Source organism: Saccopteryx leptura, chromosome 1, assembly GCF_036850995.1.
Source record: "Saccopteryx leptura isolate mSacLep1 chromosome 1, mSacLep1_pri_phased_curated, whole genome shotgun sequence".
NCBI lineage: Eukaryota > Metazoa > Chordata > Mammalia > Chiroptera > Emballonuridae > Saccopteryx > Saccopteryx leptura.
In genome coordinates this window covers 69,706,109-69,722,445 of record NC_089503.1, presented here as the reverse complement: position 1 = coordinate 69,722,445, position 16,337 = coordinate 69,706,109, and the positions used below count along the sequence as shown (strand labels likewise).

The following is a 16,337-nucleotide window of genomic DNA, read 5'->3' as shown; positions in this document are numbered from 1 at the left end:
TTTGAACACAAATCTTTGCACACATCTCTGATTATTTCTTTAGGATAAATTTCAGAAATAAATTGCTACATTAAATGATATTTTAAATAAGTAACTTAATTTTAAAAAATCAAGAAATTCTTTGTTAATAGAATGTTCTATAAATGTATATGATTTTAATAATACTTTATTTTCCTTTTTTTGATAACCCCATTGGGCGGGTAATTTTTATTTGGAGAACAAACTTTTAATGAAAGAGAACCTTTTCTGAGGGTAATTGTGTTCATATTTTCAAGCATCAATTAAGTGGCAAAGTGTCTTTCCTTATGGCTTATTATTTTTCTGAGAGGGATGGAGTGTGGTACATGTAAGAGGAAGTACCACTTGGCCGGGCACTGGACTTGTGCTCCTTGGCAAGAGTCAGCAAATGTGGATGACTGGGGACTAAGAGGAAGAATGGTTCATGCCAGCTACAGTCAGTCATCAGTCATGGAATCTGCCCAACTGCCAGGGAACAACCACCCACCCAGAACTCTGAACAGGGGCAGCTCCCACCAGCATGCCACCTCACAGTTTCCATCAACTGGGTCAAGCATCAGCACTTGGTTAATTAGTCACAATTTTCAGGTTCTAAGGGTGTCAGCAAGGGGCATGCCTGTTCACCATAGAGATTGCTGCTCAGAGGAGAGAGGGTCAGGGTCTGCCCCTGCAGCTGGCTGGCTTTGGGATGGTTGTCAGGGGATTGAAGGGGTTCAGCCATGGAGAACAGCAGGCAGTAATTTCACTGCTGTTTTTCTCTTTTTTTTTTTTTTCTTTTTATTTGTCTCTCTTTCTCTACGAATGCTGTTGGCTGGCAGCAGAGACCTGAAAGGGGAGGCTGGGAGAGAACAAATGGGGGAGATGGGAAAGCACTTTAAATCATTTCCTTAGCTGAATTCAGATGAGGCTCTTCTAAAGAACTTTGGTCACTGGCCAGGCCCAGCTAGAAGACTTGTTTTAATAGAAACACAAAAGCTTTTGGGAGTACTGAGACCAGAAACACAGGTGCAGTTATATGAGCTCTACCTACCTCTTTTCATTGTGGACCCTTTGATCCATTTAATCTATTTCTTCTGGGAAAGGGAATGTATATTAATAAATGCCAGAGCCACCATATTCTCCATCAATTTGTTAAGCAGTGGTTAAATGTTCTTGCATTGTCACCAAAGCCCTTATTTTAAAGCTCTCTTGATTCATAGAATAAGTTTTAAAAATGCAACATTGATCACCTACCCAGGCAGTGATGCAGTGGAAGGAGTGTCAGCCTGGGATTCAGAGGACCCAGGTTTGAAACCCCATAGTTGCCAGCTTGAGCATGGCCTCACCAGCTTGAGCATGGGGTTGCTGGCTTAAGCATGGGATCATAGACATGACTCCATGGTCTCTAGCCTGAGCCCAAAGATTGCTGGCTTGAAGATCAAGGTCTCTCTGGCTTGAGCCCAAGGTCACTGGCTTGAGCAAGGGATTACTGGCTTGGCCAGCCCCCCCCCCCCGCCCCAGTCAAGGCACATATGAGAAAGCAATCAATGAACAACTAAGATATATCAATGAAGAATTTATGCTTCTCATCTCTCTCCATTCCTTCTGTCTGTCCTTCTCTCTGTCTCTCTTGCTAAAAAAAAAAAAAAAAAAGGCAACACTGATCTACCTCCCCCTCTAAAGGTTCCTAATGCATTCCTTTTTCTCAGCAAAAACAACTTTTCTATAAATCTAGTCAGAGAACCAGAAGAATTCTTTAAAGTTATCCAATTTAACTTTTCAATAGATGCTTGGATCCCTCATGTCCAGTGCCTAGCCAGCTGCCCATTGAGTAAAGAGTCCTCCCTCCATTCCAAAACAGCCTGTGCCCAGTTTGGACAGGCCTGCTCATCATCCTTCACCTAAATCACAATTTGAATACTTGGGCTTTCCCTTTCTTTTGTTGTAGCCACAGAGAACAAAATTGCTTTTACTTCTACATTACATCCCTTCAGCGTATTGTGGACTTTTACTGTGTTCTTTCTGAGTCTTCCCATTAGAGTTTGAATATTCTCAGTAAGTTTGTCTGTTATTTCATTCATCAAATATTTATGTAACAGTGCTATATGCCAAACAAAGCACCAAGAAACATATGAACATAGTTCCTTCCTTCTGCAAGCTCAATTTGAAAGAAAGATAGACTCATAAACATAACTTCAAAATAAGACAGTGCATTATATAGGTAAGCATAGTAAGCTACAAAAACTCAAAGGAAGAATGACTTACCCAGAGAAGAGGAGTTGGGGTGATCATTTAATATTTTCTGGAACAGATACCATCTGAGCCCTAGCTTAGAAAATGAGAGGAAGTGGGTCAATCAAGGAGAAAGTAGGAAGTTTCTGGTGGAGAAAACAGTCTGAGTATAGGTCGAGGGAGAAGTTATAGTATGGATCATGCAGGAAAGAGCCAGATGTGTTGTTCAGTGCTCTTGGGGGTGAAAGTTGTAAAACTAGGAATAAGGAAAATAAGACAACAGCTAGATCATGAATTTCTTCATCAAATGACAAAGTTTTAAGTGCTCTCTCCAAAAATGGTGATATGGTCAGGAGAAAGCATTTGAGTACCTTCCAATCTCTGTTTACCTCCTTCCCTACTCCCATTAATCAAGAAATTATTATCCCCTTGGTGTCAACTCTAGTAAGACCAATATATTCGCATCGACGTTCTCAGAGCTAGACCCAAATTGCATTGAAGATGCTCATCTTCTCGTCCTTTCCTTCCCAAATCCCTAGATCTTAGATAAATTGCCTTATAAATCACCTAAATGCTGTCTTGGTAGCTCTAGATATGACAATGTAGTTGATCACCAGATGCCAAATTATTTCTGCCTTTTCTGCTCTGCCTTGAATTCCATAAAGACAAGAGTCATCCTGTCTTAATCCCTGTAGCCTTAACTTCAAGACAGTGATATAGGAGATAAGCACCCAATGCTGATATAGTCATCTACTGTCAAGAGGGACTTAAAACCAAAAATAGGTTTATATCCATTTTTGCTTGAAGGATCTCACAATAAAGTCTCACCTAATCTAATTCTCCTTCCTTTCTTTGTTCTGGCCTTATTGTCTGTTTCTTGGACCTGGCATCCCCTTTCTCACCTCAGAGTTTTACATATGTTCTTTCATCTGCCTGGAACATTTGCTCCTCCTTAAAAGTCCCTGTTAGCCACTCCTCTTCTCTCTACTTCCTTTCCATGTGCCTCACTAATCGGCATATTCTCTGCTGTAGCTCCAGGGCTTAGTCTAGTGCCAGGCACAGAGCTGGTGTTTAAGAAAGATTAAATTCATGATTACATGACTGCTACTAAGTAATGTTTTTGTTCAATAATCACTGGAATTTTTCAAAGAATAAACAAAATTTGAGAGATGTTAAAAGTATAAAAACGTGGTATTTTAGTTACTGTGATTGAATTATTAATTTAAACCTTTCTATGTAAATGTACAATTATGAAAACAACCCTCTGGATTGTAGAGTTTTATTAAGTCAATCCATAAAAATGGCTAAATACTACCTTGATGTTTGCAGTGGTATACTCTCAATTTATAGCTGACCTTATCTTAATATTGAACTTTTTTGACTAATTACATGCCCTAATTAATTTTTGTACATTAACTAGTAAGTTCTTAGTCTTCATCTCTTTTTACTCAAGAGCCGAACTTAATCAAGGGATCATAAATTTAGTGAGCTATATTTGTCATAAGAGTACATAGAGAAATTAAGTATCTAATGACAGGGGACTATTTAAATAAATGATGATCTATGACCTTGATGAAATAGTATGTAATCATTTTAAATGGGCAATTATAAAAAATAAATAAAATAAAAAGTGTAATTATAAAGACTACTTAGCTATATGGAAATAATTTAAAGGGTAATGCAAATTAGAAAATTGTAATGTAGTATGGAAATAGAATGTAGCCATAGAGAGAGAGATTAAGAGAATATATAAATAAGAAATACGTTCATTAAATCACTTGTGAATTTGGGGGATATTTTAATTGTCTTACATACAAATTTCAAAAATTTAAATGTATACTGGATGCCAATGACTATAATCTAAAGAGTAAAGATGAAAGATTTATTAGAATGTAACTATATATTCAAATTTATCTGCTGCAGCACTAACACATTGCTTTTCTACATCTACTGCAAAGTAAACCTGTTTATAACTGAAAAGTATCTCGCATTTATTATGACTTTAGAAGAGGCCCTGAGTTCTGAACTCAGTTTCTTGTTACATAGGAATAATTACTTGATGGATGAACATTATTAGAACAATACTGAAAACAATACAATGAAAACACTGAAATTTCCCTATTCTACCAAGTCAGGAATTTTCATGTAATTTGTTTCCTTCTATTCTGTTTTCATTATTATGTATAATTTTTACAATTGACATAATGATTTTTTTTGTATTTTTATATAATTTTTAAGCTTTTATTTTCCACTTTAAAGTGATCATTTTAATTATCATATAAAAAAAGTGTTTTTGAAAGCAAAAATATAAGGCCCTTTGAAGGCTTCCAGCCCTGGGACAAACCTGAGTGTTTTTCCTGACCTTTCTTTGTCTGCTGACCATACACTTTAGAGCTTTGGGCATAGGACTGTTACCACCTGATTTCCATTTAAGTAGTAAGATGATAATACAGAATGTAAGGGGAACTAGAGGTATGTAACACCCACCACATATAATATTTGCTGATTGTTTCTACAGGGGAATTCTGGCCTGGGATTCAGTATTGCTGGCGGGACAGATAACCCCCATATTGGAGATGACCCTGGCATATTTATTACGAAGATTATACCAGGAGGTGCAGCAGCAGAGGATGGCAGACTCAGGTAAAGAATGAAATGTTAGAATTATTTGGAAAGTAAATCTGTCATAGCAATGAGACATGTTTGTACCATTGGAGAATAATAGTTCTACAAAAGTTATTAGAGAAGGCTGTCAAAACAAGCTTTCTGTAATGACTGCAGATCATTCATTATTTATTGAATTTTAAGTAATATTTAATTTGTATTTGTTGACGGCTACCACATTCATTCAACAGGGGTCCAGGCACTGTGAGGATAGGATGCAGATATGTCTTTTGTTCTTGGAGCCTTCAATCTGGTTGGACAGAAGAACTTTATGAGCTAATAAGCAAATAATAAAATGTATAAAAATATTTTAAGTACTTTTAAAATATTTTAAGTAATATTAGTAAATAATGCAATGTTATAGACATGGTGTGTGTTTATAGATTCAGCAGCTGTTTATAAGGATTTAGGTAGGAGTTTGGGCAGCATCTTAAAAACTATTTCATAGGAAGTTTCCTTCTGCATCTTAAAAAATAATTAAGATTTCACTAACCTCATAAATCCGAATGAGAATGCAAAGGAAGAAAGAACAACTTGTCTCAACAAAGTGGAAAACACACTTGGCTTGGAGAAGAACACAAGGCGAGATTAAGTAGTTAGATGGCGTGGAGCCAGCTACTACTGCTCAAGCGAGAGGAGTAGCTGCTTACGTCAGGGCCACTCTCTTTAAAGAACTGAAGATTATTTGGTGAATTAAGAGTCACCCAGATGGAATAATTAGCAAATAATATAAAATTTTTGTCAGAGATCAAAACACTAATAAAAGACATTGTTGATTGGAACAATTAAGAGAGATTTTCTTAGGAAGAAAAAGTTGTCCTCATGTTATTTTAGCACCTCTGCCAGATTGTAAATCCTCTCAGACCAGGCAGTTACATATAGAAGTGGGTCAATAGATGTTTTGTGAAAGAATGAGTATGTTCTTTGGATGGATGGATGGATGGATGGATGGATGGATGGATGGATGGATGGCAGACAGATGGGTGGATGGATGGATGGGTGGGTGGATAGATGGATGAAATAAGAAGAGGAAGGAGGAGACTAAATTAATGGGAGTGGGAGGCTTGGGAGGGTAGCACCAGCAAAGTCCCATAGTTAGATATGACTTTGGCTTGCATGGAGCCACAGTGGGGACAATGATATAAGTAGCAGAAATGTAAGCTTCATTGGCTTTTTCCTCAGTCTGTTTTTACATTTAGCATACATAAACTAGTTTACTGCTCTCCTTATAAAGCAGTCAAGGACACTTGTGCACTCTACTCCATTCTTCTGACGCACTAATTACTTCTGACAGCTGCGCCTTCGCAGCTTGTGGAGGAGAATCACAAAGGTTTTTAGAGGTCCATCTGCATCTCCTCTCAACAAGAGAAGTGAGTGACTCTCCCTCAGGAAGCACATGCTTTTTTTGGACAATAAAATTTTCAAGCTGATTTGACAAAATTAATTTCTGAGTGAGGAAATATCCATGCTACAGAACGAACATTTGAAATAGATGTTGTGTAATTCTATGAACCATGGTGGGAACTGGGTTTGCCATTACTGGGTGCTGAAGAAACTTCATTTAAAAGGTTCAGAAATAGAGCTGTTGGAAGATAATTCAGAAATTAATGGGCCACAATCATTGTTTTGTACTCTATGTTCATGTTTAGCCTACAGTTAAGAATGAAAAGCGGCATCTCGAAGACTGCCACCGTTCTCTGCCTGCAGACATAGGTGGCTGTATTATGCCTACAGAGGCAAAAGGAAGTCCTGCTCATCTGGATGCATCATTCAATAGTTGTAAAGAAAATAAACATGAGGATAGCTTATATTTAATTATTGAACTGTTATCATGTATGGGGCATTGTGCTAAGATAGATGATATATAGATAAATAGGTAGATATAAATAAATAAATAAAAATATAAACACGGACACACAAATATCTATAGACTGACAACAATTTATTATTATTATGATAGCCATTATAATCTGGCCTAAGGAAATTAAAACTTAACGACTTTAAGAAAATCACTCAGCTAGTTTTGAATACATTCAAAAAAATCTCACTTATGTACTCAATAATTTCTCATTTAATAGTTAAATCTCTTATCTCATGTGATCTCTGCCTAAAAACTCCCAAAGGTAAAGTTTTCACAATGTTAAGGGGAAACTGTAAACATTACAAAATGTGTTATTTTTCTACTGAACCACAGTTTTCTTCATTGTGACCTCTACCCATTGGTCTTTGTACTGGCTTCCTGGGAGCCAGAGCCATGGCCTATGAATGTGTCTATAAATATCACCTCCTAAAGTTGTACAATAAACAACCTGCAAAACTCTCAGCAGTGGCCCTGAGAAAACAGATGTACCTATACTCCAATCAACATAACAGCCTTTTGTCTGTGTGAAGACAGCTATTGTGTGGGTTTCCCTTCATTTTGAGAGATTCTTACAACTACTGATGAGATTGTTTTTCACCTTACTGCCTCGTGCCTTGATATTGAATGGTTTGGGGACATGTAAGAGTTCAAGAATAGCAATTTAAAATCTAGCAGCATGATATTAAATATAGATTTTTAGAATTTGGAAATGTATATAGTGCAAAGCATACATTTTTTAGATGAGGAAACTGGGGCTCAGAAGAGCAAGTTATCCTGAGGTATCAATCAGTTAGGACTGCTTTATCCAGAATTTAAATATCTTGATTGATTTAATGTCTTTGTTGATCAATGTTTAGTTTTCTAAAATAAAATGTTTTAAAAAAAAGTCAGTACCACCCAAGCCCACCTAAAGTGCCTTTTCTCACTGTGACAGGAACACTCTCTGAAGCTGGACCAATAAGCTGTGAGGAATAATTATCTCACCATTAGTCCCATGGACAGGAGAAGAGCACATTGTGATAGCCTCTGAAAAAACACAGTGTCTAATGTCTGTATATTAACATAATTGATCTTGGAAAAGTTAAACTCTTTTAGTAACTGTTTCTCACCTATAAAATGATGACAATACCTACTTCATTGAGTTTTTCTGAGGATTCAGTGAGATAACCTAAGTCCCTAGCTATGCCAGATCGAGAGTAGATGCATAACACATTCCAGCATTGTTTCCCCCTTTTTCTTACCTGCCCCTCTACCTCTCAGTGGTCTTTCCTCTGCTTTTGCCTCTGTTTCTTTCTCCTTTGCTCTATGCTGTTACAGACATTTTCATCTCATCCCTTCTACCTCACTTTCAGTTTCCTTACATTCTCCGTCTTTCCCTAAGCTTCCTGTTCCCAGCTGCTTACATCTCTTTTTCTCTTGGTCATAATATGGGACTGAAGCCCATTTAAAAATAGGTATGGTACTAAAACAGTTCCTGTGTTTCTATTCTCAAGTTTACACAGTCAACTGAATCTTCTGTGTCTCCCTCATTTAAAAAATAAATTTACAAAACATAGTTTTCTTTTACTTGACAAATCCTTTGGTCTTTCTTGTGGGTTAGACTCTTAAAAATTTTTAATGTATCCTTTCCATTATAAATTACATTTGGACAACTATATTATAATTTGCAGATAAGCTAAAGCCCAGAAAAGTGAGGTGATGAGTCAGCTCAAAGAAGAGTACTAATCTGGACTCTAAAGTAGTCAAACCATAATAATCAGATGAATAATAAATAAAATAGCCATGTTCAGTGTAGTACTTCAATATACCAAGTACTTACACTTTTTTTAAAAAGTCTACAACAACTTGATTAGACACGTACTTTCACTGTTTCCAGTTTTTTAGACAAGAATATTGAAGAACTGAAAAATTAAGTAACTTGCACAGAATTGTACTGCTAGTAACCGTTAGAGCCAGAATTTGAACCCAGCAGTTGGGCTCTACTGTTATGTCTTCAAGTTCTCAGTTGTACTGCAGACACAGATGAGGAGAGGGGTGATTTTCTCCCTAGGTGGATGAGGCTCCAAACTGAACTCTTGTCTCAATGACTGCTCCAGAAGAGTCATGTAATAGAGAGAGCATCCTATTTGGAGTCAGGAGACCTGGGTTTCAAGCTCTATTTTCTAGCTATGTGACCTTGGAGTTCTTGTTAAGCTCTCTGTCTTTCAGTTTCCTCACTGGTAAAATGGAGATAGGAGCATATATCTATATCTCAGGAGCTGTGGTAAATACAAAGAAGTTGTTAAAATTCAAAGGCCCTCAACACAATTCAGTGTGCAGAGCCAGCTGTTTAACAGAATGCTGAACTTCAAGTTCAAGTCTATGCTAGCCAGGGAGGGACACTTATGATAGATAGAATTCTAAGATGATTTCCAGTGACCCACATCCTTGTATAATTCCTTCCTCTTTTGTGTGGATAGAACCAGTGAGTATAATGCCTCTGGGGTAATATTGCTTAATTTGGAAAAAGAGATTTCACAGATGTAATTGAGCTTCCTCATCAGCTGACTTTGAGTTCATCTAAAGGGAGATTATCCTGTGTTGGCTCAACCTAATCTAGTGAGCACTTTAAAGGCAAGCTCATTGTCTTGCTGGCCAGGTGCAGGAAACTTCCATGTTATAAGAAGACCTATGGAAAGAGCTCCATGGTGAGTACCTGACAGTGGCCTGTCAGGGCTTAAAACAGCCCCCAGGTCACAGCCAGCATGATGGGAGATGTCAGCCACATAGCTGAATTATTCCGCTAGCCACATGCACTCAGAAGAGGATCACAAGCTCCCAAAAGAAATGTGGTCCAGGTGACACCTTGATGGCAGCCTTGTGGGACCCAGAGTAGAGGACTCTACTAAGCTGCCCTCAGACTCCTGACCCACTGAAATGCTGAGATACTAAATATATGTCGTTTTAAACTGCTTAATTTGTGGTAATTTGCCATATAGCAATAAAAAAAAAACAATATGGACACTATGGAATTCTGGACCCTGAAACTGACTTATGGCTGGGGCGCTGCCAGCATTACTGCACTCTGAACTTCAGAAACTCTGCTCCAGCCTCAGGCTGGTCTCGGGCCCTGCACTTGCCTGGAAGCAAAAGACACCATGCAGTCAGAAAAACAGGGTGGACCAAGGTCAGAAATAGAGAAGAAACCAGTCCCCCAAGGGGAGGCACAGCAGAGACCGGGACTAGCTGAAATGTGTTGTTACATCTGATGGCTGGAGATGTGAGTCTAAGCTGGAGTGAGAGAGAGAGCCAGAGCCTGGGGAAATGGGAGATAAAAGGCAAGGGGCTGAGCAAGGACGCATATGGTGGCTTGGATGAATTTCTCTGGAGAGGAATCTTTTTTTCCATACAACATTTTTGAAAATATAACTTCTGTGCACGGGTGTTTAGCAGTATAATAACTGTTCTTTCGGGATATGTATAATATGCAGAAGAGTAAATAAACTATGCAAAATTCAACTCATTGATTTTTAACACTATATAGAGTCAATGACTATTAATATGTTTTGTACATTTATTTCTGCCATTTGTTTTTGCTGTTTTATTTTTATTTAGTTTAGATTATGCCCTAATATTTAGCCTTTGTTTAAATTCACATAACTTTATTTCATAAACTTTTCCCTGTGTCATTAAAAAAAACTTTACAAATGTTTTAATTTCTATTTAATAGTATATTTACTATTCACATTGGTAGGGTTTATGTTATTTTTGTTTTCTTAGCTTTGGAAATAACTGGCAATCTTTTGGAAGACACTGTTTCTCATAATTTTCTTAGGATATATTTCTAGTAGTAGAATTCCTGAACCCAAATAATACAAACATTTTAAAGAATTTTGATTCATATTGCTAAATTTCTTTCTGTAGAGATTTTACCAAATTCTACATCCAACAATATTGGAAAGAGCCTATTTTGTGATTTCATCAGCATGACGTGTGTTTACACATACATAATTTTGGGCTGTTTACCAAGGTAAACAATGATACTGTTTTTTTGTTTTTGTTTTTGTTTGCTTTACATTTATTTGATTAACAGTAAGATTGAACTTTTAAAAAATGTTACTAGGCCCTGGCTGGTTGGCTCAGTGGTAGAGCATCAGCCCAGTGTGTGGATGTCCCAAGTTTGATTCCTAGTCAGAGCACACAGGAGTGACCATCTGCTTCTCCACCCATCCCTTCTCTCCCTCTCTCTCTGTATCTATTTCTTTCTCTCCTGCAGCCATGGCTCAGTTGGATTAATTGGCGCCGGGCATTGAGGATGGCAACATGGCCTCACCTCAGGCTCCAAAATACATTGGTTGCTGAGCAATGAAGCAACAGCCCCAGGTGGGCAGAGCATTGCCCCATAGGGGGCTTGCCAGGTGGATCCAGGTCAGGGCTCATGCAGGAGTATGTCTTTCTGCCTCCCTGCTTTTCACTTAAGAAAAATTTTTTTTAAAAATGCTAGTCATTTGTTTTTTATTCTTCAAGAAGTAGTCATTAAAATTTGATAGCATTACCTATCTTTAAAGTAAGAACATTTCAGAAATAACACTAGGTTTTCTTCCAGAGCAAAATATATTTCCATGCTTTAAAGAATGATTTTTATTTCTATTTTTCAGTCTGAACCATAAAAATGCCCTCTGTGTGGTTTCAAGTCCCTAGATTGCTGAGGACCAATATTGATCTGTCATCCAAGGGAAGAGCTATCACATGACAGCCTTCGCTTGGTCATGCAGTAATGACATTTTACACAACAGTGCATTTATTAAACCCATCCACAGCACAAAAGCAGCATGTAGTAGCAGGCAGAAAAGATGGCCACTTGCCAATTTCCTGACAAGTGACACAATTTAATCTCTGAGCCCTCAGCACAATCATTTCTATTCCCAGAGAAGATGAAAAAAGCAAGTTTTCTATAAGCCCAGTGCTTTATTTGTTCCTTCTGTGTCTGTTTACAGGTAAGGTTGGCTTTGTCCTTATAAAAGCCACAATGACATACATGTTGATTTCAAACAGGAATGATACTTATCACATTGAGGTTTGACTCTACTGATCAAAGATGAGAGGTCAAGGACCAGTGTTTCAAGAACACAACCCCTGTGTATAAATTACTACATGTCCTTTTAGCTTTCATTTGGCAGTTCACTCTTTTGCTTTTTTTTTTTACTTTATATTCATCAACTGACTAGTGGTTTTTAAACTTAGAACATGAGGGGAAAGAGAAATAAGAAGAGGAAGAAAAGGTAGAAAAGGGAAAGAAAGGAAGAAGAAAAGTAATTGGTGAGCATCAGGAGCTGAAGACATCATACAACTTTAAAATGGAGAAGACAAACTTAAGCTTAAACATTTTCTGTGCACATAAAAAGCAGCAAGCAGAGGAAAGGGAAAAACTACCAAGTATCACAGTCTGAAACTTATGCTAAAGCCCTACTTCCAAATTGTTAAATAAAAGATCTTTAGTTAGGAAAATGACATGAGATTGCTAAATTCTTAGAGTACCTCTTCACATTGAACTTTCATGATTTTGGATGATTGCAAATGAAATCCGGATGAATCATTATGTCCAACCTGTCAGTTTCCACTGTGACCCAACCGATTATTATACCAAATGACTATGATTCTCCATGTGCTAAATTCTTCATTGAAAGACAGAGACTCGTGTCTTCAAAGTCAAAGAACTATTTTTCAGCATAGTTTTAAGACTAAAGCAGCACATAAAACCAACTGCTGACATGAATAAGATCTTCTAGAGAAGAGACTTCATCATCCAGTGCAAATTACATGAGCTCACTCCTTAAAAAGAAGTATGGTTAGGATTTCAGCAGAGTCATTCTTATGGATTATTTCCTTCCATCCCTGCCCATAGAATGAAAAGGTGTGAGGGGGAACAGCCTTCTTTCCTTAATTTTCTCTGTCAATATCAGCTCTGAATGTGTTGACATCCTGCTTATACAAGAAAAAAAATCATTTAGCAAGTGGTTCCATGGTGACTGGTAATGACAAGTTCCCAACAATTTAGAACTACACAGGAAAATTACTAAACAAGAATAATTTCAGCTATGCATCCAGTAGAACACCAGTTACCCACATATAGTCATAGCTGGAAAGGCATCTCCAACAGTTTTCCTATTTTGGTCAACTATTATGTAATCTAAATAGAGAACTCCCTATCAGTTGAATGAAATAGCTTTATGGCAAAAATGCTCCCACTACTTTTTTAAAACAAATTGTGCCAAGACTTCTGGATATGCACATGCCAAAAAAAAAAAAAAATGTTGAGACCCTCTTTATATTATACACCACAATTAACTCAGTGTAGATCATAGACCAAAATGGAAAAGTAAAAACTATAAAACTCTTAGAGGAAAACATTAGAGTAAATCTTCAGGACCCTGGATTTGGCAATAGTTCCTCGATATGACACCAAAAGCACAAAAACAAAAGAAAAATCAGATACATCCAATTTAATCAAAATTAAAAATGTGCTGCAAGGTATACCATCAATAAAGTTTTTTTTAAACCCACAGAATAGAATGAAATATTTGCAGTAATATATCTGATTAGGAACTTATTTTCAGAACATACTAAGAATTTTTACAACTCAACAATGACAGAATAACCTCATTTAAAAATCAGCCAAGAATGTTTCCTGTTGCTGCTGTAATACATTCCAGCAAACTTAGTGATATAAAATAACACAAATGTATTATCTTATAGTTCAGGAGATCAGAAACTCCAACTCAGCTTTACTGGAATAAATTCAAGACCTTGACAGGGTGACTCCAGAAGATCTGTGGAAGAATCAACTTCTCTGCCTTTTCTCAGCCTTTTGAAGGCACCTGAATTCCTTGGCTCATAACTCTTTCTTCTTCAGAGAGCGTCAGTCCAACCTTTGCTTCTGTCATCATATGCTTTCTCTGACTATAACTCTGCTTCCCCCTTCTTATAAGGACTCCTGTGATTATGTCCAATTCACCCAGTTGGTCCAGGATAATCTCTCCATCTCAAGATTCTTCATTTAACCACATCTTTGGGTAAAATCTCTTTGGCCTATAATGGAACATTTATAGGTCAGATATTAAGGATTTGGACTTTCTTGGGGGGCCATTATTCAGTCCACCATGATTTGAATAGATATTTTTAAGATGATATGCAAGTGGCTAAAGAACACATTAAATGATATTCAACATCATTATTCATTATGGAACTGAAAATCAAAATGACAATATTGAAATATTATTTCACACCCAAAATGGTGGCCATAATAAAAAAAAAGATAATAACAAGTGTTTCCCAGGATGTGAAGAAATCACAAGCCCCATTCACTGCTTGTGAGAAGATAAATTGGTGCAGCCACTACGGAAAACAGTCTGAAAAACAGTTTCTCAAAATTTAAAAGATTTACCACATGAATGACAATTCTACACCTGGGTATATATTCAAAGAAAACTGAAAACATATGTCCACACAAAAATATTTGTACATGAATGTTCATAGCAACATTATTTATAATAGCCATAAAGTAGAAGCAACCTGAATGTCCATTAAATGAATGAATAAATTGTGATACATGCATATTATTGAATATTATTCTGCCATAAAAGAATGAACTACTGATGATTACTACATCATAGATGAATCTTTTTTTAATTAAATGAGAGCAGAAGAGGCAGAGAGACAGATTCCTGCATGCACCCCAACCAGGATCCACTCAGCAAGCCCCCTATGGGGGATACTCTGCCCATCTGGAGCTTTGCTCTGTTACTGGGCAACTGAGCTATTTTCAGCACCTGAGGCAAGGCCTTCAGAGCCATCCTCAGCACCTGGAGCCACCTTTCTTGAGCAAATTGAGCCATGAGAGAGAGAGAGAGAAAGAGAAGGGGATAAGGGTAGAGAGGCAAAGGCAAATGATCACTTCTCTTCTGTTCCCTGACTGGGAATCAAACCTAAGACATCCACACACAGAGCCAATGCTCTACCACTGAACTAACCGGCCATGGCCTAGATGAATCTTTAAAATAGCATTCTAAGTGAGAGAAGCCATATACAAAAGGACACATATTGTAAAATTTTGTTTTTACAAAATGTCCAGAATAGAAAGTCCTTGTAGGTAGGAAATAGAATAGTATTTGCCAGGGCCTGGTATGTAATTTCTTTGGGGCTGTATGAAAATGTCCTAAAATAAACTAGTGCTAATGATTGCAGAACTCTGAGAATGTACTTTTAAAAATCACTGAATTGTGCACTTTAAAAGGGGCAAATTTTAAAGTATGTGAATTATATCTCAATAAAACTGTTATAAAAATATCCAGTCATTCTTTCCTGGCATAAAATACTCATTCTTATTTACAAATCTGAGCATATATTTTACTAGTTTTAGAAAGTTTACAACTTCTTCATATTGCTTTCAAGTTATAGATATAATTCATCTGAAGCTCCATTATTTAGGAAAATTGTTGAGTCTATTCACCAAGTAGAGAATACCCTTGGTTCAGGCTCCATGCCTGTATGGTCTAAGGCAAATATCACGGCACACTTCGATTTCCTATACTAGCTAGAAGATATTTGACCTGTAGCCCAATTTCTAAAATAGCAACAACTTATTTATAAAAATGATCCCAAGTAAAGTTTATATTTTCAAAATCCAAAAACAAATCACTGAAGTGCATTAAAATTTAGGACTAATTCAGAATGAATTTTCTAAGGTCCAGTTATCCAAATATACTTAATGAGAAAAAAACTATATTGATTCTTGGCAAAAGAACAATAAGATTGTTAAGACATCGATGTGATGGTTGATATCCTTTAAGATTGGCTGCATGAAGATGTAAATATTCAGATTTAAATCTAGCCCTTGCTTTGTGTGAAGGGACCAATTTCTGGAATTATTTGCAGGTCTAGACTAAGACTTCAGGTTCAGACTGAAAGTTACCAGATGCACTGCTCTAGTGAAGGTGAGAGAGAGACCTGGGGATCTCCGCCACCTTCAAGCTCTGAGACCTTGAGACACAACCTTCTTAACCTTAGCATTGCTCTCCATAAAATGATTATGCTAGAGGATTGTTGGCAATTTTTAGTTTTTAAATCAAATTCAGAACACTTGATCTTAGTTAACAGTCTAAACTGTTCACGAATGTTATTATCACGGCCAGAATGTCAACACTTTGTTTTGATTAAATCTGTAGTTCTGAGAAGATGCAATCTTCATTACATTCCTATTTCTAAAACAAAGAGCTGATTACAATTTTAGATGTTGATAAGGTATTGGTTATTATTTATTTCTAATAGTCTACCAAGAAGACATGTTGTCAGTCCAATATTCTGAAACTATATTTGATATTGATTTTAGCAAATGGCTCTTTGGAAACTAGACCAAAGCAAAATGATTTGGGAGAAGAGGGTAGTGAGAGACATTCAAATTATCTTTCTGATTTCTAGTTCAATGGTAATACCAACTATTTTCAAGAATGTTTTTGTCTGAACAGTTATAAATTATATCATTATTTAGAAAGGCCTAATGTGGTTAGCATTGTACAAGCATCAGATCATTGCAAACTGGCTTAAT

At 36.8% G+C, this 16,337-nt stretch overlaps 1 protein-coding gene across 15 annotated transcripts in view; it reads left to right on the top strand.

Annotated features, from left to right (window-relative positions):
* Positions 1-16,337, top strand: part of DLG2 (discs large MAGUK scaffold protein 2) — a 2,140,731-nt gene that overhangs the window by 1,528,132 nt on the left and 596,262 nt on the right. For all 15 annotated transcript variants that reach the window (XM_066369745.1, XM_066369736.1, XM_066369732.1 and 12 more), the window contains one exon: positions 4,748-4,872. In XM_066369745.1, the coding sequence (XP_066225842.1) occupies positions 4,748-4,872 (125 nt within the window). The remainder of the gene's footprint in view (positions 1-4,747; positions 4,873-16,337) is intronic.